The sequence below is a fragment of the Schistocerca piceifrons genome, chromosome 2 (genome assembly GCF_021461385.2).
Source record: "Schistocerca piceifrons isolate TAMUIC-IGC-003096 chromosome 2, iqSchPice1.1, whole genome shotgun sequence".
NCBI classification, from domain to species: Eukaryota; Metazoa; Arthropoda; class Insecta; order Orthoptera; family Acrididae; genus Schistocerca; species Schistocerca piceifrons.
The window spans coordinates 446,718,590-446,744,139 of NC_060139.1; the positions used below are offsets into that span (position 1 = coordinate 446,718,590).

General features: G+C 37.9%; 1 protein-coding gene across 2 annotated transcripts in view; it reads right to left on the bottom strand.

Moving 5' to 3' along the window:
- Positions 1 to 22,976: 22,976 nt before the first annotated feature.
- The window catches only part of LOC124776357 (golgin-45), a 48,509-nt gene continuing 45,935 nt past the window's right edge, over positions 22,977 to 25,550 (bottom strand). For both annotated transcript variants that reach the window (XM_047251308.1, XM_047251309.1), the window contains exon 6: positions 22,977 to 23,920. In XM_047251308.1, the coding sequence (XP_047107264.1) occupies positions 23,756 to 23,920 (165 nt within the window). In that variant the 3' untranslated portion in view covers positions 22,977 to 23,755. The remainder of the gene's footprint in view (positions 23,921 to 25,550) is intronic.

The following is a 25,550-nucleotide window of genomic DNA, read 5'->3' on the forward strand; positions in this document are numbered from 1 at the left end:
CAGACTAACTGTGGCTCCACCTCCACCATAAGAAGGTTGTAGAAACCAACTGCCGAACCTTCCACACAGCAGAGGTCAGATGGTGCCAATCTGTAGTTGGCTCCAAGCTTCAGAAAACAACCGTGGGGGCACACGCGGCAAAACGCACCTCTTCAAATCAGAAAATACATACCCCGAAACAATGTTATATGTGCAGTTCACATATATTTCTCTTTCTTTCTTTTTTATACAAGTGGTGCGACAGCACAGCGGCACTACCTCAGAAGCCGCCCCTGTACATACAGCTCGCACCTTGTCAGATGCTGCAAGCGTAATGCCCAAAATAGAAGCTTGAAAGATGGAATTTCACAGCAACAGATATGTAAAGCAAATTTTTCATGCTACCCAATCTGTGCTGGTTGGCCACAGGAAGACAATGTAGGAGGTAGGAGGCAGGAGACAACACGCACATGCTTTAGAATTCTATCATTCTGTGAAGCAAGATAGTGTAGCATTAGGGGTAATGGACACTCTACCCTTCCCTCTCCCCCCTCACCACCACCACCAAATCATGGGCAAAGGAATGTTGGAGTTGCCGAACAGTGTGACAGGTATCCGAGAATAACACCAGGGAAAAAAACAATATAGAATGCTTGGGCATTCACTCAGAGTACAGTAGAGGTTGTGAACATCTTAAAATGTAAAAGGAGATCACTCCAGCTTCCTCATATCAATCCATCAGTACACTCGATGATGAGTATTTGGTATGTTATAAACATACTGTGCTTGTCAGTCACAATGATCTGACATTTTCACAAAGAAAAATGAAGTTTTTATTTTTACATTGTTGTTGTTGTTGTGGTCTTCACTCCAGAGACTGGTTTGATGCAGCTCTCCATGCTACTCTATCCTGTGCAAGCTTCTTCATCTCCCAGTACCTACTGCAACCTACATCTTTCTGAGTCTGCTTCGTGTATTCATCTCTTGGTCTCCCTCTAAGATTTTTACCCTCCACACTGCCCTCCAATACTAAATTGGTGAGCCCTCGATGCCTCAGAATATGCCCTACCAACCAATCCCTTCTTCTAGTCAAGTTGTGCCACAAATTTCTCTTCTCTCCAATTCTATTCAATACCTCCTCATTAGTTATGTGATCTACCCATCTAATCTTCAGCATTCTTCTGTAGCACCACATTTTGAAAGCTTCTATTCTCTTCTTGTCTAAACTATTTATTGTTCATGTTTCACTTCCATACATGGCTACACTCCATACAAATACTTTCAGAAACGACTTCCTGACACTTAAATCTATACTGGATGTTAACAAATTTCTCCTTGCACAGGATAGGGTAGCATGGAGAGCTGCATCAAACCAGTCTCTAGACTGAAGACCACAACAACAACAATGCAAAAATAAAAAAGAGAGACATAGGCACATTCAATCAAATAAATTATGGTGTGGCTCTTCATTTTCATATGTGAAAATGTCAGATCATTGTGACAGACAAGCACAATACGTTTATAACATACGAAATACTCATCATCGAGTGTACTGATGGATTGATATGAGGAAGCTGGAGTGATCTCCTTTTACATCTTAAGATGTTCACAACCTCTACTGTACTCTGTTGACTAGAAGAAGGGATTGGTTGGTAGGGCATATTCTGAGGCATCGAGGGCTCACCAATTTAGTATTGGAGGGCAGTGTGGAGCGTAAAAATCATAGAGGGAGACCAAGAAATGAATAAACTAACAGATTCAGAAAGATGTAGGTTGCAGTAGGTACTGGGAGATGAAGCAGCTTGCACAGGATAGAGTAGCATGAAGAGCTGCATCAAACCAGTCTCTGGACTGAAGACCACAACAACAACAATGTAAAAATAAAAAAAAGAGACAGGCATATTCAGTCAAATAAATTATGGTGTGACTCTTACTAGTTGCTTGCCACTGAAAATTTGAGTTATTGCTGGAGGCATATTCAGACAGCATACATCATTATGATAACTGCTCATGATAAGCACAAGATCTGAGTCCCAGAGTTTAATTTCTCATCACATATTCACTATATGCTGCTAGTGTAATGCTTTGCGTGAATCTCACTACGCATAGTCTATGTTTGGGCTGACCCAATGATTTTTGAGTAAAGGTAATAATTCCATGAATGGTAGAGGCATTGAGTGTTGACAGGCACATAATAAACAAGACTGAAAACTTCATCAGCTTTCAGAAATATGCTTGTTTAAGCTAACATATACATACCACAAAAGTTGAAAATATGTTAATAAACACCAAAAGAAGTTGATGATACAGCACCAAGTGAATATACAGGCTGTTTCAAAGCCTTTGCATCAAATGTGTAGAAATGATAAGAGTATGTCACGGGGAACAGAGTTTTTTTAGTACAAAATGTTCTCTGATATTTCATAGAAACACTAGGCATCTTTCATTATGGGTTATGTTCCTACAAGATGGTGGTGCAGCATGTGTATCCAATATTTATTGCCTATGATCCAGTCATCTGATTTGTTACTAAAATATCTTTCTCCACTCAGAGACACTAATTCTTAAGGTTTTCTTGTTGAAAATCACTATCACTTTACTGGGTTGGGTATTACGCGGATGCAACACACCTGGTTACTAGACCATGCTAGTTTGTTGAAATCTTGTCATCACATAGTCAGTGAATTCAGTAAACAGACACCAAGTATTTCCGGGAAGCTTCAGTGAACATTTAGCCTGTAAACAAAGTTGTTCCCCATAAGACCTCTTGGGAGGATCCTATATGCTATCACAATAGTTGTTATATTTTGTGGCTTTCCTGTTAGCTTACTGATTAGTGTCATTACAAAGTATGAGTTACATTACTGCAGTTACTACTGATTTAGCCGTATCTGGTATTTAAGAATAATCTTTGCCCCCTGACAAGTCTAGAGTTACTGCTTTTTGAGCACGTGGTGGAGCACTGTGTTGGTACGGAGATGGCTAGGGTCTGTCATTGTCACTGGGTTGCTGCACTCGCTCATATACATGTATTCCCATGCTAATTATTCATGCTTTATTTTGATAGCCTCAAGGTTCCAGTATGAAGCAATTAAGGCTATATTGTGTCATACAGGATGTTGCTCAAATTGAGCACAGCTGAACTGGTCCAGAACAAGATACAGTTTCCATAATAAATCATACAATCTGTGATCCATAATTAATTATTCTCAACTGAACATAACATTAATTGCTTCCTCAAAATTACCAGCAAAATAAAGTACATCAATAGATAACTGAATTGAAGAGCAGAGAGACAGCATCAATTAGTACAGCACCACCTGCTCTGTCATCTTATCTCTGGAGACTGGTGACAAGTGCATGGAATCCTGCAACAATCATGAGATCCGGAGCCTAATATCCAGCAACAATATATGGTGAGTGTGAAACTTCCTGGCAGATTAAAACTGTGTGCCGGACCGAGACTCGAACTCAGGACCTTTGCCTTTCGCGGGCAAGTGCTCTACCAACTGAGCTACCCAAGCACGACTCGCACCCCGTCCTCACAGCTTTTACTTCTGCCAGTACCTCGTCTCCTACCTTCCAAACTTTACAGACACCTCTCCTTCGCAGGAGAGCTTCTGCAAACTTTGGAAGATAGGAGACGAGGTACTGCCAGAAGTAAAAGCTGTGAGGATGGGGTGTGATTCGTGCTTGGGTAGCTCGGTTGGTAGAGCACTTGCCCATGAAAGGCAAAGGTCCCGAGGTTGAGTCTCAGTCCGGCACACAGTTTTAATCTGCCAAGAAGTTTCATATCAGCACACACTCTGCTGCAGAGTGAAAATCTCATATGGTGAGTGTATTTGTAATTTTCAGTGGTACTTTAATTATCCAAGCAATCTTGGAAAGGAAAAACAATACAGACAGTGAACTATTATATTAGTTATAAACTGTGTGAGCAATGTACATATTTGATAACAATGGCTCGACAAAATGACAATTATGATGAAATTAAAATGTACAGGACACGGTTGGGTGGGATAATTTGGGCATGAATGTTGGTAATGAATTGCGACCAACTGACATAATTCAAATCGTAGAGGCGCCTGAAAATGACAGTTAAAATTTGAACCTAGACATTGAACTGCAAGAGGAAATGATAGACAACAATCATATTGGTAATGCAGGAAGGAGAATGTGTTAATGCAATTTTTACAAAACCTGAGCAGTTACTGGAACAAGAAAATACAAGAGATTCTGAAACTGAATACAGATTTGAACAAAAAACTGGATGATACTAACAAAAAGCAGATTTGAATGAAATAATAGGTGGTAAACAACAATTGTTACAACAGCTGATCAGTGGCATACATTCAATGCTTCCTAGGCAAGCACCGCACACCGTCGAAATTTGCCCATTTACAAATACACATACTTCTATTTTTGAAATCTTTGGACAATAATTAGCAGTGCGTTCTGCTTTTTTACTACACGAGTACGACTAATTGTGACCTGTCTTCTAAGGCTGGAAAGTAACTGCATTCAATCATTATTTTTCATGTATTAGAGAAAAATCATTTAAGAATTCAAAGCTAACAGTGATCAGGAATTTGGGGTTTGCGACTAAGAATGATCTCTACAGTCTAACACTATTCCATACACAACCATAGAAGAAAAAGACATCTTCAAACAAATAATACCAGTGCTATGCTATCCTCTGAAACCTATCAGGTTGGCCATCATGGTTTGGATTACTGCTTCGCTCATTCCTTCTGGTAATATTGAAGTAAGAGTGTCAAGTCAGTGCCACGAGTATACTGCAGCAGGTTGCACAGAAGCTTGTTAAAGAGTATTTTTAAACTGTTTCGCATGCAGCTTTTTCTTTCTTTTTTGTCGGCGGTCTTCTTACTGGTTCTCATGCAGCTTAAAGGCAGTGAAGTAGACATCTGAAAGTGCTTTTTTTAAACTATTTGTATAGTATTTTTCACATCAATAATTCATTCTGTGTTACCAAACAATCAAATATCATTTATTGCTACAACTAGTACATCAGGAGCGAAACTCATTCCATAATATTAACTGCACGGGGATCAAGTTCCGAGGCAAACACATGTATATCAAATAGTGCATAGTAACTGAAAATAGAAGTTTAGCTTGACAAATATATGTGCTGTGGCCATAATGGTGCGTAAACAAGAGGAGTGATGTGTAAGGAATCCCTGAACTATGCAACGGACAGCTCCTTTATGAGGTAAGACTGAGGAGGTGACACTGAATCAGTATGTCACAGTGGGAAAGGGTAGCACCACAAGAACAGCTGCTGGAATTAATTTAACAGGTGCGCAGTGCAAGTTGACTGAAACAGTACTACCAGTATTGACAGTCAGTGTCAGCATGAGTAATTCAGATGCTGTTAGTGAGGCTGAAAAGCTGCAACCAGCAAAAGCACAGCAGAACATGACTTCTGTAAGCAGCACAGGCATTAGTACAATACTTGAAGGGTAGGAAATGAGCTTATGATATCTCAAATAAATAAGGTAAGATGAAGTAATGATGTAAGGTTGGAGTTTGGGGGATAAAGATTTGAGATTATAGATGAGATTAGAACAATTAAGTATGAATAAAACACTATGTTGGCTAGATATAAGTCCTTATGCAAGTCTGCCCCTAGTAGTAATGTACTTCCAGTTGAATCTGTGGAAGTTTTTAAACATATATTGCCCACTTCTGGTCCTCCATAGAGAAGGTTTCATTTATTGAAAGGCATTTAGTAAGAGATGCGTACATATGGGCTGCTACTGTAGCAGATACCTATAAGTCGGTAACTGAATTTTAATATACACTTAAACAGAGTTTTAATATGAAAGACGTTATGTGTAAACTGTATGCAAACCAGCAAACTGACTTCATACATAGGTCTCCTCAACCATTACCAACTAGTATAGCCATGCTTCATAATCAAAATAATATATCAATAATTAAAACTCATAATGAAAGTTTTAGATAAATTTTAAATTATTCTCAGCCTGCAGTGATATATGTCTTGTAAAGACGTTACATGTATAATAAAGCAAAACACTGCAATATTCAAACACCTTTTTACAAGATGTTATTTTCTGGCACTATAAGCTTGTTTTGGCTCCATGGTCACTGTCAAGCTATCTACAAACATACAGGGTTGTTAGCACATCTGTGTCTATTTGTAACTGATTACAGTTTTGTATGTATCTGTTACAGTAGTTACTTCCATAACACATTGTTAACACTGTTGCTGTCTAATACCTTGTATTGCTGCATATTGTAGGTGCAGAGCAGGCAAAATTGTTATTCTCCAGATATGTGATGTAGATAGAGAGGATATAAAATGTAGATTGGCAATGGCAAGGAAAGCATTTCTGAGGAAGAGAAATTTGTTAACATCGAGTGTAGATTTAAGTGTCAGGAAGTCTTTTCTGAAAGTATTTGTAAGGAGTGTAGCCATGTATGGATGTGAAACATTGACAATAAACAATTTAGACGACAAGAGAATATAATCTTTTGAAATATGGTTCTACAGAAGAATGCTGATGGTTATGTGGATAGATCACATAACTAACGAGGAGGTACTCAACAGAATTTGGGAGAAGAGGAATTTGTGCCACAACTTGACTAGAAGAAGGAATCGGTAGGTAGTACACGTTTTGAGGCATCGTGGAATCAACAATTTAGTACTGAAAGGAAGCATGAAGGGTAAAAATCATAGAGGGAGGCCAAGAGATGAATACACTAAGCAGATCCAGAAGGATGTAGGTTGCAGTAGTTACTCTAACATGAAGAGGCTATTAAAGGATAGAGCAGCACGGAGAGCTGCAGCAAACCAGTCTTTGGACTGAGGACCATAACAATTACATGTAATGCCTCAGCAGATGAGTTTGCCGCTGAGCAATACTTGCTAAGACCTGTTTAATGTTTTTGTAAGTTTGACAGTGTCAATTGACAGCTAAGTCAATAACATTATGTGGCTATGTAATTGGCTTATTCATCTATGGAGCTGCGTGTGGTAAAAGCATATTCTTCGCTGATGTTCACTGGAGTTGTTTTTACTTGTGAATTTGTTTCCTCCGTTATTGTGTTCTATAGTTTTAGTGAAGCTGTGAATACAATTTTTATGTTTTAAGTCGGTTTGTTTGTTTAGAATTTTCTCTGGATATTTGCATGTGTGTATGTAGATTTCTATTCGTGCACTTAACACCACATGGCCTCATAATGAACTTTTTAGAAAAAAGAGAAATCTATATATACACATCCAAACACTCAGACAACATTCTTAACAAACCAACCAACTTGTTGTTGTTGTTGTGGTCTTCAGTCCTGAGACTGGTTTGATGCAGCTCTCCATGCTACTCTATCCTGTGCAAGCTTCTTCATCTCCCAGTACCTACTGCAACCTACATCCTTCTGAATCTGCTTAGTGTATTCATCTCTTGGTCACCCTCTACGATTTTTACCCTCCACGCTGCCCTCCAATACTAAATTGGTGATCCCTTGATGCCTCAGAACATGTCCTACCAACCGATCCCTTCTTCTGGTCAAGTTGTGCCACAAACTTCTCTTCTCCCCAATCCTATTCAATACTTCCTCATTAGTTATGTGATCTACCCATCTAATCTTCAGCATTCTTCTGTAGCACCACATTTCGAAAGCTTCTATTCTCTTCTTGTCCAAGCTATTTATCGTCCATGTTTCACTTCCATACATGGCTACACTCCATACAAATACTTTCAGAAATGACTTCCTGACACTTAAATCTATACTCGATGTTAACAAATTTCTCTTCTTCAGAAACGCTTTGCTTGCCATTGCCAGCCTACATTTTATATCCTCTCTACTTCGACCGTCATCAGTTATTTTGCTCCCCAAATAGCAAAACTCCTTTACTACTTTAAGTGTCTCACTTCCTAATCTAATTCCCTCAGCATCACCCTACTTAATTCGACTACATTCCATTATCCTCGTTTTGCTTTTGTTGATGTTCATGTTATATCCTCCTTTCCCACTGTCCATTCCATTCAACTGCTCTTCCAAGTCATTTGCTATCTCTGACAGAATTACAATGTCATCGGCGAACCTCAAAGTTTTTATTTCTTCTCCATGGATTTTAATACCTACTCCGAATTTTTCTTTTGTTTCCTTCACTGCTTGCTCAATATACAGAGTGAATAACATCGGGGAGAGGCTACAACCCTGTCTTACTCCCTTCCAAACCACTGCTTCCCTTTCATGTCCCTCGACTCTTGTAACTGCCATCTGGTTTCTGTACAAATTGTAAATAGCCTTTCGCTCCCTGTATTTTACCCCTGCCACCTTCAGAATCTGAAAGAGAGTATTCCAGTCAACATCATCAAAAGCTTTCTCTAAGTCTACAAATGCTAGAAACGTAGGTTTGCCTTTCCTTAATCTTTCTTCTAAGATAAGTCGTAAGGTCAGTATTGCCTCATGTGTTCCAGTGTTTCTACGGAATCCAAACTGATCTTCCCCGAGGTCGGCTTCTACCAGTTTTTCCATTTGTCTGTAAAGAATTCGTGTTAGTATTTTGCAGCTGAGGCTTATTAAACTGATTGTTCAGTTATTTTCACATCTGTCATACCTGCTTTCTTTGGGATTGGAATTATTATATTCTTCTTGAAGTCTGAGGGTATTTCACCTGTTTCATACATCTTGCTCACCAGATGGTAGAGTTTTGTCAGGACTGGCTCTCCCAAGGCTGTCAGTAGTTCTAATGGAATGTTGTCTACTCCCGGGACTTTGTTTCGACTCAGGTCTTTCAGTGTTATGTCGAACTCTTCACGCATTATCATACCTCCCATTTCATCTTCATCTACATCCTCTTCTATTTCCATAATATTGTCCTCAAATACATCGCCCTTGTATAGACCCTCTATATACTTCTTCCACCTTTCTGCTTTCCCTTCTTTGCTTAGAACTGGGTTTCCATCTGAGCTCTTGATGTTCATACAAGTGGTTCTCTTATCTCCAAAGGTCTCTTTAATTTTCCTGTAGGCAGTATCTATCTTACCCCTAGTGAGATAAGCCTCTACATCCTTACATTTGTCCTCTAGCCATCCCTGCTTAGCCATTTTGCACTTCCTGTCGATCTCATTTTTGAGACGTTTGTATTCCTTTTTGCCTGCTTCATTTACTGCATTTTTATATTTCCTACTTTCATCAATTAAATTCAATATTTCTTCTGTCACCCAATGATTTCTACTAGCCCTCGTCTTTTTACCTACTTGATCCTCTGCTGCCTTCACCACTTCATCCCTCAAAGCTACCCATTCTTCTTCTACTGTATTTCTTTCCCCCATTCCTGTCAATTGTTCCCTTATGCTCTCCCTGAAACTCTGTACAACATCTGGTTTAGTCAGTTTATCCAGGTCCCATCTCCTTAAATTCCCACCTTTTTGCAGTTTCTTCAGTTTTAATCTACAGGTCATAACCAATAGATTGTGGTCAGAGTCCACATGTGCCCCTGGAAATGTCTTACAATTTAAAACCTGGTTCCTAAATCTCTGTCTTACCTTTTAGTGTCTCCAGGGTTCTTCCATGTATACAACGTTCTTTCATGATTCTTAAACCAAGTGTTAGCTATGATTAAGTTATGCTCTGTGCAAAATTCTACCAGGCGGCTTCCTCTTTCATTTCTTACCCCCAATCCATATTCACCTACTATGTTTTCTTCTCTCCCTTTTCCTACACTCGAATTCCAGTCACCCACGACTATTAAATTTTCGTCTCCCTTCACTATCTGAATAATTTCTTTTATTTCATCATACATTTCTTCAATTTCTTTGTCATCTGCAGAGCTAGTTGGCATATAAACTTGTACTACTGTAGTAGGCATGGGCTTCGTGTCTATCTTGGCCACAATAATGCGTTCACTATGCTGTTTGTAGTAGCTTACCCGCATTCCTATTTTCCTATTCATTATTAAACCTACTCCTGCATTACCCCTATTTGATTTTGTGTTTATAACCCTGTAGTCACCTGACCAGAAGTCTTGTTCCTCCTGCCACCAAACTTCACTAATTCCCACTATATCTAACTTTAACCTATCCATTTCCCTTTTTAAATTGTCTAACCTACCTGCCCAATTAAGGGATCTGACATTCCACGCTCCGATCCGTAGAATGCCAGTTTCCTTTCTCCTGATAACGACATCCTCTTGAGTAGTCCCCACCCGGAGATCCGAATGGGGGACTATTTTACCTCCGGAATATTTTACCCAAGAAGACGCCACTATCATTTAATCATACAGTAAAGCTGCATGCCCTTGGGAAAAATTACGGCCGTAGTCAGCACAGCAAGACCGTTTTGGTTATTGTTACAAGGCCAGATCAGTCAATCATCCAGACTGTTGCCCTTGCAACTACTGAAAAGGCTGCTGCCCCTCTTCAGGAACCACATGTTTGTCTGGCCTCTCAACAGATACCCCTCCATTGTGATTGTACCTACGGTACGGCTATCTGTATCGCTGAGGCACGCAAGCCTCCCCACCAACGGCAAGGTCCATGGTTCATGGGGGGGATCAACCAACTTAAAACATAAAAATTATACTGACAACTTTACTGAAATTATAGAACATGATAACAGATAAAACAAATTTATAGGTAAACCCAAAAACAATTATACAAAGCAAATCTGTACTATCAGCTGCTTTTACCTGAACCCAAACATGTACCGGTTTCGGTCTTGGAGAATCTTCTAAGATGAAGAATTAAATTGGTTTAAGCAGCCATATTGCATTAGCCATTACTTATGGGTAGTGCATGTCATGAATGTAAATATACAATAAGGACTTTAAAAGCAAAAAAAATACGAATACCAAATGTATACACAGCAGTACTGCTCTGTATACATTTAGTATTCGTATGTTTGCTTTTAAAGTCCTTGTCATACATTTACATTCATGGCATGCACTACCCATACGTAATGACTAATCTCATATGGTGGCTTAAATTATTTTAACCCTTCGTCCATGAAGATCGTCAAAGACCAAAACCGGTAGGTATTTGAGTATCAAATAAAAACAGCTGATGGTTCAAATATGCTTTTTATACATTACTTAATGGTTGGTGACCATAACCTTCCAAAATTTTCAAAACCAATTAATATTAGCAACAAATTTACTACTACCACACCCAACTCCATAGACAAATAAGCCAACTATGTAACGACATATTATTGACTTAGCTGTCAAACTTCTAAAAACATTAAGTAGGTCTTAGCGATTGTTGCTCAGCAACAAATTCCTCTGCTGAGATGTTACATATCTAGACAATAACAGTTTCTTCTGTGCTTCACCTATGACATGCAGCAATACATGGTATTAGGCAGTGAAAGCGTTAACAATATGTTATGGAAGTAAGTACCACAAGGGATACATACAAAAATGTAATCAGTTACAGACTGACATAGATGCACTAACAACCCTATATGTTTTCTGGCGGCTTGACAGTTGCCATGGAGAGGAAATAAGCTTATAGCACCAAACAATTACATCTTAGTAAAAAGTGCCTGAATAAGTAGAATTTTAGGTTATTGTACATATAATGTCCATTTAGATAAACCTAACTTTACTCAGTAAGATTGCAAACTCTGAGAGATGGCTGTAGGGACTTCAAGCAAAAACTCACAAATTTTAAAATAAGAAAATGATGCTGCAAGGATAGTATCAGGTTAAAGGAGGCTCTGAATTTGAATTTTTATCAGAGCAGTTTTCTACAACTGTGATCCAATAAAGACAATGTAGAAGAGATACTTAGAGAAATATGCCAATGACAGCGTAAAACACACACACACACACACACACACACACACACACACGACTGCAGTCTCTGGCAACCACAGTCTTGAGTTGAGTTGAGTGTGTGTGTGTGTGTGTGGTGGTGGTGGTGGTGGTAGGGGGGGGAGGGGCGGGGGAGAGAGAGAGAGAGAGAGAGAGAGAGAGAGAGAGAGAGAGAGAGAGAGATAGTCATTTATTTTTGACAGAGGCCTTACTGGCTGAAAGCTTATTTGTGACAGTCTATTGCTTGTGCCTATCTGCAACTCAGCACCTCCACTGTGTGACAAATGGCAACTTCCCTTTTCTTAATATTTGCACTAATGGATGTATTGTCTCTGTGCTACACACACACACACACACAAAAGTGATCTGGAGCTTTACATATGCAATGGCTGTTTAATCAAATGATTATGAAGTATACATGTACATGAAATCTTTCATGTAGACAGACAACATATAAACCAATGTTACCATTTTTGTGGATGTATTTTAGGTGCCTGAAAATGATTAACAGTCAAAATTAACTAACAGCACGGATAATAAATACAGAGTGTATCAAAAAGAATCATCCGATTTGGCACATGTATATTTCTGAAACTAATAAACATATACAGTGAATTTTGTTTTTTGATAAACAGGAAACTCAAAAAGTTTTTTCATACCTTTTCAAAGGTGTTCAATATGCCCCCCCCCCCCCCTTGAGATGCATGGCACATGTCAATGCGGTATTCAAATTGTTCCCACACTGCAGTGAGCACATCTGGAGTTACAGCTTCCACAGCTATGTTAAGCGATGTCTCAGTTCATTCTTAGTTGTTGGTAATGGAGGCACATGAACAGAGTCTTTCACAAATCCCCACAAGAAATAATCACATACAGTCAGGTCCAGTGACCTTGGAGGCCAGTAATGTAAGGCTGAATCATTTGATTCAGTGTGACCGATCTATCTTTCAGTAATCATTCAATTTAAAAATTCCCACACTTCCAGATGCCAATGTGGTGGTGCCCCATCCTGTTGGTAAATAAAGTCATCCAAATCAGTCTCCAACTGTGGGAAAAGAAAGTTCTAAAGCAAATCAAGATATGTGCTTCCTGTAACAGCATTCTCGGCAAAGAAAAGTGGATGGCAAAGAAAAGCGCATACACCTTTTCCTGTGAAACTGCACGAAACATTAAATTTTGGAGAGCCCCTCTCATGTTGTACAACTTCACTTGGATGTTCCATACCCCATATTCTTACATCACGACAGTTCATCTTACCATTTAAATGGAGTGTTGTCTCATCACTAAACACTAAGTGTAGAAGAAAATATCACCCTCCATCTTGCCAAGAACGAAATTACAGAACTCCACACATTATTGTCATCTTCACATAGAGCTTGCAGTAGCTGAATTTTGTATGGCTTCATGTGTAAACATTGACACAAGACACTGCCAGATGGACATAATAATAATAATAATAATAATAATAATAATGGTTTATTTGTCCATAATAACTTTTACAGTCATGGACATAGTCAGTCAGTACATACATGAACAATAATAACAGTTTAGTAGTAGAAATAAAGTACATACAACATTAAAAATCCTTGATGGAGTACAAACATTTAGCAATTAACAGCTGCTTTAATTTTATTTTAAATATGTTTCCTTTTAACATTTTTATGGTATTTGGCAATCTGTTGTAAAAAAATCTTCCAGCAGAAAATGGATTATGATTGGTTGCTTTTTTATTTCTGAATTTTATGTGGTAATCCTCTTTCTTCCTTGTATTATAACTATGGATATCACTATTTATTATACTGTGCTCCATATTTTCTTTTACAAACAGTATAGTCCTTAGAACATACAATGAATACACTGTTAGTATATTATACTTAATGAAGTATTCTCTACAGGATTGATGTTTACTAATATTCGCTATTATCCTAATTGCTCTCTTCTGGGCTCTAAAAGCCCTATCCATGTATACCGTTGATGCCCCACCCCAAATCTCAATACCGTATTGTAGGTGGGGGTGTATAATACCAAAATAGATTTGTCTTAAGGCTGGTGATGCTATTATGCTAGAAAGGCGTTTTAGCAGGTAGGTATTACACGAAATTTTTTTACACATGTAGCTGATGTGCTCCTTCCATGTAAATTGTTCATCAACTATAATACCCAGGAATTTATGTTTATTAATTGTTTCAATTGATAACTCTGGCTCAGTATCCACTTGTCCTGATTTGTAATTTAGCATAAACTCAATTAGAATTGTCTTTTCTTTATTTAATGCCAATTTATTTTCTGTGATGCTTATGAAGGTGTCGTCGGCATAATTCACAAGGTCTGCATTTTTTGGAATTATTATATCATCGAGGTACACAATGAACAGAAAAGGCTCAATAATACTTCCCTGAGGGACTCTACAGTTAAGAATTTTATAAGATGATTTTACTGTTTGTATAAGTCCCCCGGTTGTATGATACAACTTAACACATTGTTTCCTGTCAGCAAGGTACGATCTTAACAAATCTAATGCCACTCCTCTGACCCCATAAGTTTCTAACTTATGTAGAAGAATGGAGTGATTTACAGTATCAAAAGCCTTAGATAGGTCTAGAAAGATGCCAAAAACTTTGTTTCCATCATCAAGTTTATTCAATACTGCTTGAATAAATGTGGCTATGGCTGTTACTGTAGACTTGCCCTGCCTGAAACCGTGTTGAGAACTTTTTAATATGTTGTACTTAGAGAAAAATGATTCCATTTGATCAAGAAATAGCCTTTCCAACAACTTACTAAGTTCTGATGTCAATGAAATAGGCCTATAATTTTGTACATCAGTAGTTTTTTCCCTTTTTATGCACTGGTCTTATTTCAGTGACTTTTAACAAGTCAGGAAATGACCCCTGTGTGAAAGAGCTGTTTATTAAATGTTGCAGTGGCTTTATTAACTCATTACTGCATTCTTTCAGAAATTTGGCTGAGATGTCATCCCAGCCACTGGATGTACTTGCTTTTAAGTTGGAAATGGTTCTCAGGATTTCCTGTTCTGTCACACACCTCAGGAAGAACGAATTACTGATATTACTGGGATTTAGCACCTGCGGTGGGTTGATCACATCCTCCTTACTCATCTTACTAAATTGATCTATGAATCTCTTGCATACTTCTTTTGGGTCACTAACCAATTTTTCATTGCCCCTTATTATTATGTTGTTACACAATGCCTTGTCATTCCCCCCACTTTCCTTCTTTACTATATTCCACGCTGTTTTGCTAACATTACAGGATTGACTCATCTGTTCTGCATACTTCTGTGCCTTTAATGTCTTAAGTGCTTCCCTATGGGTTTTTCTACAGGTTTTTGTATTTAGACTGAAAGTACTGCAGTTTGGTATCTTTAAAAAGAATATATAGATCATTCATGTCATTCTTTAATTTCATCACATTAGGGGGGAGTTTAAGATTCCTGGAACTGTCAGTTTTCTTTAGTATTTTGACCCTTGGGCATACTTGATTTAGACAATGGGTTAATGTTGTATAAAATATTTCCCACTTTTCATTAATGTCTTCTGTTGCATATAGGCCTACCTGATACCAGTTTATGTGTGTCAGTTTTTCCTTTAATGCATGATAGTCAAGCTTTCTTTTATAAGTAAATTGTTCCTTATGAGATACTATTTCTTTGTCAGTGTGAAGCTCTAGGACTAATTCACTATGATCCGAAATGTGGTTCTCAACAGTTCCAACTACAAGGTCCTCCTTACTTAAGTTTGTAATAACATGGTCAATACATGTCTGAGAGTCACCTGTAATTCTTGTTGGCGTTGAATTCACGTGGTTGTAATTATAGGACTGTAATATATCAATATATCTAAGGTAACTTACACTATTAGTGTAGGGGCATGTTGAGCTATCGAACTGCACAGTGAAGGGATTTCTGCCAACTCCTTGTGAAACTATGGTGGATGCGTTCGACGTCTGTGCCAGACACTTGGGGACAGCCCGGCGATTTGCCTTTACACAAACAACCTGTTTCTCGGAATTGTTCATGCCACCGCTTAATCTTCTGTGCTGTAGGAAGATCCTCACCATACCTAGTATGAAAGTCACACTGAACAGTTATTACTGACCCGCCCTGCGCAAAACATAGAACACAAAATGCTTTCTGTTGTCGTGACACCATTTTTACTAGAACTGAAGTGGGCGCACAGTGCTGCTACCTAGTGGGAAACATCTAAAACTTGACAATTTGTTCTTTCCAACAGTACATTGCTCACACACATATCTCAAATAACATCATATTAATGATTTCTTTTAAATTGGATGATTCCTATTGATACACTCTGTATATTACAGCCTGTTTGGACCACATGTTCTTTCTTAAAATTTCAGCTACACCTAGAAGTAAGAAGCCAAGACCATAACAGTGTGAAACCTTATTTAGCCCTGTGTCAAGGCAGCAGACAATAAGTACTCAAGCCAAAAAACATTTTATTCGAGGATGGTTGAAAGACATCAGACTGCTTATAACAATCCATAACAGATTGTTGGCAAGGCATACAATAATTCATATCACACAATTGATCAAAAATCCAAGAACATGTTAGGACTCAGAAGTGTTGCTGAACTAAACAAATGTGAAACAGGGTCAGTTGGTTCACAGTTCTTTTGTAAATATGCACCAGGAAAAGTTACAGGCCTCCAAGATGAAAATGTGCCGTTTACAGATTTCAATTTCTGCATCATTGCCTACTTTTCTACTATACTACACACGGTTAGTCAAAATTATCTAGACACTTTCAAGTAGTGGAAAAAATGTTTGTATTGAGGTACAGTAATATAAGATTACATGTATGGATACAGCAACTCAGTAAGTTTATTGGCTACAATAGTATTGCACAACGTGGCTGCCGGACCTACAAAGAATGCATTTTGTATGAAGGAGTTCTGCACGAGCGAGACCGCAAGTTCAGTATGTTGGAAATTCAGGACTACAGTTAACAGGGCTCCACCTACCAGTTAATCCATTCATGTGTGGGTATGAAAGTTCAGCATGTCTTTGTAAAAGCAAAAGTGGTGGGAGGTCATCAACATCTGAGGAACATACTGAACAGATCAGGGAAACATTGTTCAGAATTACACAGAAATCCAATGTCTTGTGCCAGTCGCAAACTAGGAATTTCACAGGAGAGTGCTGACAAAATTACTACAAATGATACAATATCGAATTCAGTTGCTCCAAGCCATTACACATTGTAACAAATTTTTGTGGAAACAATTTTGCATTGATATGCAGCTCTTAATGGGAGCTGAGGATCTCATTCACAGGTTGATTGTCAGTGATTAAGCTACCTTTTGGCTGAATGGTACAGTAAACGGGCACAATTTATGAGTAACAGTAGCAGAGAAACGCCACACTGTTGTCGAACATACCTATGGATTCTCATGGGCTAACGTGTTTTGTGCTTTTTCAAGAAAAAAAAGAGTGTGTAGACCCTTCCTCTTTACAGGAGCGACAATCAGTTGGCATTCCTACCCAGACATGCTTCAGCTGTGGCTCATGACACAACTGCAAGAAGACAGAGATAATTTCATTTTTGAACAGAATTGTGTTCCACCACACTTCCACAATTATGGGTTGGTCATGGATCAGCTGGCAATCTGCATTGTTGGCATGGTTCCCAAGTTCACCGGACCTGTCACCATCTGACTTACCTGACGGTACATTAAAAACTCCGTTTTCATACCACCACTTCCCCACAACACTGCTGATTTATGAGGGCGCATCAGGTCAGTTATGACTGACATTGATGCAGACACTCTGGGATGAGTGTGGGCCAAATTGGAGTACAGACTGGACGTACGTCTTGTGACTAAGAGGTTGCACACTGAACATTTGTGAATATGACACAAAAAGCTTTCAAGAGTTGCTGCCTCCATACAATCAAATGATACCTTACCTCAAAAAAACATTTTTATAATCACTTCAAGGTGATTTTGAATAAAAGTATCAAACCTTTGGTTGGTAAAATAATTTATTGATTTGGAGGTAAAGAAACTTAATCCCTTTCAAAGTTGTCTACATGGTAATGTACATATACTGAGTGCTCCAACTGTTGGTCACATTTCCAGAATACGGCTTTTCGAATGGTGGTCAGCCAAGTGATTACATTCCACCTGATGTCTTCATTTGCCTCCAATTCTGTTCCTTTCAGGAGTGTTTTAAGCTTGGGAAATAGCTAAATAATCACAGAGCCATGCCAGAGGAGAAGGGAGCATAACAAACCAAAGGAATGCCCTGTTCGACAAGGAAAATCTAAATCAGATGCAAAGAAAGAGCACGTGTGGTATCATGATGGAGCTACCAAGTTTTTGCTGCCCACAGATCTAGTCATTTAGACTAATCATCACGGAAGTAAGAAAGGGCCTCCAGGTCATAGTTCTTTGCAATGGTTTGTGGTGTATAATCATGGTGCATCTCCCCCACGAGATTTGAAGATATTTTTACTGTGACGACTGCATTTTGGTTTCTAGGTAGTACCCATGAACCCACACCTTACTGCAAGTGATCACTATGTCTACAAAGTTGGGGTTACTGTTCCCATTGTCTAGAACATCCTGCACGATTTCCAGAAAGTGGTCCTCTGCTCCACTGTCAACAGTTTCGGCACAAATTTGCAGACACTCTCCTTGTACAGAAACTGTTGGTAAAAATTGAATGTATCTATTCTCCACCTCATTCACAAGTTCACATACTATGACACGATAGCCTTCCATGACCACAGTTTATACTTGTTCCACAACTTGTCATTTCAGCTCATTGATGGTCTGCCTGACTGTGGAACCAATGATGTGCAGCCATCTTAGAAGCGGTTGTACCACTCCTTTATCAAGGAGGAGTTCATTGCATCATCCCCGAAAGCCTGCTGAATCTTGCAAATGGTTTCCACTTCAGTGTAGGTTTCAGCAAAATTTCATGCAATATCGCTGCTCAACTTTTTCCATCATTTTACAACTTACTGGAATCAGAAGAGCACCCACTACGTATCCTCAACCCATAGACCAACTACTAGTGACTGACGCTTTTTGGTGGTGGGAAAAAATTGTCCTTCACAACATCTCGACTGAACAAAGCCTCCCACACTTCATTCATTTACATGAAAAAGAAGAAAGTTAGATACTTATTGAACACACCTTGTACGTATTGATGTTTGAGTGCAATATAAGAATATCACATATGCCTAAAAAAAGGGATTAAACTGCACTCATGTATACATAGTATTAATTGATTTGAACATATTACTTTATAAAAAAATGGGACATTTTTAAGAAAAAGAAGACAATAATTCCATGATGGTTCCAGTCAGTTTCGTGAATATTCGCTAGTAACTTGGAATAATGCTTATTTGCAAGCAAACTAATATGGTAGGAACAATTTTCTTTTCTTTAAAAAAATCAACTTGTTTAGACAGTGCAGAAGTTTGATTTTGTAAATAATTAGTATACATTAATCCCTCTTATCAATACAAACATTCAAAATTGGGAAAGGAAAAGTGATGTTCAGTTTTGGTCTCATTTCATTTATTTCATGTTTGATTTATTTATCGACAGGGTGACTCACTAACTGTTGCCACTAAGAATGACTCCAAAAGTATGATAGGAGCTGAAAAGTTTGTAGACAAAAGTTTGCATGGGACAATGGAGCCATAATATAATGTTGGTTTATTGTTGCTAGATGGGGTCACTTCAGAGATATGAAGGTCAACTTTGTTTTTTAAAATGAGATGCTATAGTTTGGTACTTATTTCCTGATAGAAGTTATCAAGAGAAATCCAATTATGTTTGATAGTACGGTCTTTGAAAGCCAACGAAGGTCACAAAGGTAGCATGAACGTCCATTTACAGAAGGTGTTCGAAGTGATGACCATTAATATCAATGCAGTGCTGCAATCTTCTTATCATTGATTGAGTGGTATTCCTTATCACTTCAGCACTTATCGTAGCACATGCTCTGATAATTCTCTCTCGCATATCTTCAGCTGTAGTTGGAACGTCTTTATAAAAATCCAGAGGCGTCAACTCAGGCAAATGAGCTGCCCATGACACATCTCATCCGCATCCAATCCAACAATTTGGGAATCGTCTCTGCAACTCATTTCTAGCCATCAGCGAAAAATGTGCCGGACATCCATCACGTTGATACCACATTCTGTTTCTTGTTTATAAAGGTATTTCTTACAAAAAAACGTTTCTTGCACGAATGTGGTGTACTTCCTACCATTAAGATTTCCTTCAGTGAAATAGGGGTCTATAATTCTGTCCTATAGAATCCCACACCATACATTCACCGACCACAGTTTCTGGTGTGCAACTTGCCCAGCCAACATAGATTTTCATTTGCCCAATAATGCATGTTATGCAAATTAACATTTCCATGGCTCATCAGTAAATAAAATCAAATTAATAAATGTGTCATCCCTCTGAATCTGAAGTTGAGCCCATCAGCAGAATTCAATCTAATGTATACAATCTGTACCATTTAATTCTTTGTGGAGACTGATATGGTAAGGATGATATTTATGGCGATGCAGAACACTAACAACACTACTCTGGCTCATGCCAGATTCATTTGCGATTTGACACGAACTAACACAAGTATCTCTAACCACAGTGGCAAGAGTACCAATTTCCATTTCCTCGCTAGTAACTTTCCCTTGCCAAATATGTTTCCGATGTGTTAAACGTCCAGTTATTCTCAATTTATCATACACAAATTTAAATGTATGATGTGTAGTGTGAGTACATTGAGGATATCTTTCAGCGTGTAAGTCTCTAGCTCTCACTGAACTTCATTGGCATTCTCCGTACATGAGAAACATATTGACTTGTTTTTCGAAGGAATACATCATTCACATTTGCATGATCTGACAATACTAGTCTTACCATTCCTATTAGTGTAGTAGTGGGAAAATGTCGAATGGTGTTCACATGTCAATGGCGCATCAAATGGATACACCGTATTTGGCGAATATTTACTATTTGCACAATATACAAGAGAGAATTTTCAGAGCATATGCTTCAATAAGTGCCGAAGTAATAAGGAATACCACTCAATCCACTGATAAGAAGAGTGCAGCACTGCATTGATACCAATGGTCATCACTACAAACACCTTCTGTAAATAGACGTTCATGCCACCTTCGTAACCTTCATTGACCATCAAAGACCTTACTGTTACACATCATTGGATTTGTCTCGATAGCCGCTATCAGAAAGTAAGTACCAAACTATAGCATCCTGTTTAAAAAAACACGGTTGATCATATCTCTGATGCAAGCCCACCTAGCAACAAAAAACCATCATCATATTATGGCTCCCATTGTCCCATGCAACATCTGTCCCACAAACTTTTCGGCTACTATCATACTTTTGGAGTTATTCTAGGTGGCAATAGTTAGTGACTTCCACTCTATAATAATATGCTGCTCATTCAACAATCATATTTATATTCATTGTTAATCTGTGTGAGAATGGTAAGAAGCATTTAGGAACTTAATAAATTTTGTACATTCATTTATTATACAGTGTCGTCTTAGTATGCTTCGAATCCAGTTTTTTATATTCCAACTTCAAGCTCATTTTATAAATTACTGGTACCATCCACCTTATTTCTAAAAATGTTTTGCTGACTTCTTTGGTGATCTATTAACATATCACTACAGAAGTCAGTGGCAAGTATTGAAACATATCAGGTTAACAGCTATTAGGTTCACTATCTTGGGCTCCCACAACTCCTGGCAGTGTTGTTGTAAAGGAAGAGATCCACTGTTAAGAGCTTACCACAGTATGTTACTTATGAGCTTGATAAGAGCAGTTTTGAACCATTTTGTGTGTGGCAGGAAGTTGCATACATTAGAAAGTTTTCCTTCAATGGGAAACCTTAGTTTCTCCCGGTACATGCAATGTTCAAAAAACTTACAGGAATGCAGCCATGTAACGTCATATTTCGACAGAAGCACACCCTGCCATTTGCAAGGCAGTGTTCCTGTCGAAATATTGGCAGTTGTCGATGACATCAGTAAGTAGCATCCCCGTAAGTTTTTTGTTGCTTCAGTGTATAAAAAGCTATTTCAGTTCAAGAATGTGTGAGATATACCACATAAACTGAGGGGGCTATTTTCCATTATCATATTATTCAACTGTAGGAATACCATGGGTGTCCACATGTACCATTTGTTTCATTACTAAATCATTAAATTAAAAAATGCATTTTTTGATAAACACATTTCGTTATAGAATCATGAAATTTACAAAATATTATTCACAAATAATAGAACAACAATATGACCAACATCAACATCCAGGAGCTAGCAACATTGTACTAAACTCCTGGAATCAAATGTAAATTTCTGGGGATTCTACAAAATAAATGTAAAGATATTAAAACCCAAACTGAAGTAACACTATTACAATGGAAACAATAATCTATTGAAAAAAATATATATTAATGGAAAAGAGAAAACTGATGCTCCACTCTTAGGTCATGGACCATAAAAAGTAACTTCACTTGAATCCCACCTCCCTCAACCACTTGTTACAATCTGTCTAGCTTTCATGTGCACTTCCATTTTTTGGTACACATCTTCGTTGTTGTTTCTACCCCGAAAAACACTGATTTCCTCTTGTAAGATCTTTCCATTCAAAATACCCTAACTGCCGTTTCAATTAATTACATGTGAAAAACGTTTTTCCCGTTAAAGAGCCCATATTCATGCTACACTTTTAACACATAAATACCTTTAAATGTTTTTATTGAATCCTTAAAGAGCTTTACTTTTTTATATATATCACTATTTGCTATTATTGTATACCTGTGTTTGCAGCAGCTTTAACTGGAAACTAACTGGTATACAAATGTGTGTCACATGGCCCCCACCTGAAGTTGCTGCTGTCATCTACTTTTCTAGCTAATGCCTCTTACTTTTCAGTAACTTCCCTGAAATATATTTTACCTACCTTTTGCTCTTCTTGCTTCATGAAAGATGCTGCCAGTGACCTATTTTTCTTCGAAAGATCATCTGAACTCTAAGTCACTCATCAATTCATCACCACTGATCTAAATTCTTTTTGTATTTTGATTTTGTTGCAGTAGATGTTTGGAAATTTCATGTAATGTTTATAGTAAACATTTACTGAGCATAAGGTATTTCCTTAAACAGTATTGCTTTTATTCATTTTTATCATCCATATCTTGGAATTTCCATAAATATTACAATATCATACAAAGACAATATTATGAAAAGGATAGTTGCTACTCACCAGGCCAAAAGCTTTGTTTGACAGTCTTTTGTTGTGCCTATATGCAAAGCAGTTTACAGCATTCCTAATGAATATACTTTTATACACTGTACATGATAGACAAAAATACTAAAAAATTATTTCTCTCTCTCTGGTCCTCAATGTGATATTCTACATAATTTATATACCTTTTATCATTAAATCACCACCAACTACCAATTTTGTACAGCTTCTCCTTCTTCCTGTAAAGTCTCGAAAAAGATTCCCTTTGCTCCAAAACAATTCAGATGTCACAAGTTGTTTGTGTTTCTGTCTGTGTTACCTTGTGACTTTTTCCATCTTTTAACATACTCCTGTTTTTGGTTGAAGAGCAAAGCCAGTCAACGTAATGTTATGCTAAAAGTGCTATTTTTCTGATGTACCAAAATCCAATTTCTGTTTCAGCAACACTGAGAATAATATACTTTTTCACTTGCATGTCTTATTTTCCTCAGTTAGCATATGACAAATACATTTCACTTTTTTATTTTGCAAGATATTAACAAGGAAGAAAAACTAAATATGGCAGGACACACAACAGGTTTTGAACTCTGACATTACATGAAATTCCTAGTTCTTATATGTCTCATACTAAAAGAATGGACACAATGTTATATTCATGCCTCTGCTAACCAAGATGGGTGCAGGTCACACAAACTTAGTCTCACCACTGCAGTGAGAACAACTTCCAGGCACAACAGTGTTTGGGCCCATTAACAAGTGTCCTCCCACAGCAACTGCAGCACCCATGACAGCACTACAAGCAGCATCTGGGTGTCCAGACAGCAAGAGGGGGTTTGGATTCAGCAACAGCTATTAAAAACAAAAGATTCTTTGGTATTTTATACTATAACTAACAGCCCATAACCTATTATGACAGCAAATAAACAAAGGCAATGTGAAGTATTAGAACACCATCAAACAAGTAAAAAGAAATGATTATTAGAGAAATATGCCTAACGGAAAGGAGTGATGAAGTATAGTAATATCAGTAACTGACATTTGCACACATGCCAAGACATAAGCAATTAAAATTATGTTCAAATATACTATTCCCTGAATGCTCCTTGAATCTGTCCTGTAGATAAAATTTGTAATGGTGTGTTGTGAAATGCATCTTGTGTGTGTGTGTGTGTGTGTGTGTGTGTGTAGGGTGGATTGTCGAATTAGACCTAAGCATGAAAACAGCAAACAGATTCATATGGGTGTAGGTTGCAGTAGTTGTTCATAGATGAAGCTGCTTGCTTAGGCTAGTGTGGAAAGCTACTTCAAACCATTCTTTGATCTGAAGACCACAACAACAACAGTGTTAAAAGTGACATGAAGAGAGGGAAGGAAGGTAGGAAGGAATAATAAGGGTTTAACATTACACTGATGTCGAAGTCATTTGAAACTGAGCACAAGTTCAGATTAGGGGACAGAAATTGAACAAGTACCTAAGCGACACAGTTACAGAGAAGGCCAATTTCAGTTTATCAGGGAATTTCTGGGAATGCTAAGCACACCTGTAAAAGAGATCGTATACAGAAGGACTCATCCTAGAGCACTGTTGAAGTGTTTGGGATCCCAACTATGAAGGATAAAAGATTAAAGTAAGACATCAAAACAATTCAGAGGCATTCAGCTTGATTTGTTATGTTGGTCAGGCTGATATGTAGAGAGATGGAATTTCTCTGCAAGCTTTGAAAGCTATCTTTGAAGAATGCCATGGAAGGAAGAAATTCGTTTTGTGAAATGCTGTTGAACAAGTTTCAAGAATCAGCATTTGTGACAAACTGTGAAATAATTCTATAGCTTCTGATGTACACCTCAATTAAAAACTGAAAGACCAAGCTAAAACAGAATAGAGACTTTACCAAGACAACAGGGAATAATTTTTCCCTTGTTCCATTGCTACTGGAACAGGAAAGGGATGACTGGCAATGCTATAAAGCACCCTACACCAGGCATAGTACTGTGGCTTGGGCTTCAATGTTGTAGATCTAGGAGTATAATTTAAAATTCATCTTGATATATCTAAAAGTACAATATGATTCTTATCATTTGACTAACACTTCACTATAAGAACAGTTTATTCTGGCACCACTGAGTACCCTGTTAGGAACCTTCAGTTTCTTGATTGCCTGTCAACAGTAAATTGAGACTTAATTTTCTATCCACAAGTTATTCATAAACTCTAAGAAATATAGTGTGTTGAAATGATTTTTGACTCCAGTAATCTATGAATCTAGTGGCTGTAGGTCTGCTACCTACAACAACTATCAAAACAAACAATAGTAAAATAAAGGTAGAAAAAATTCTCATCAAGTTGCAGAAGACAGCAGGGGGGGGGGGGACTAGCACCAGCTTTTGGAAAAAGGAGTACTTTTAACTGCCAAATGGGGTGTGGAACACTTGCAAAACTAGGAAAATTCTTGTCTTATCCAAGCTTATTTTTCAATTT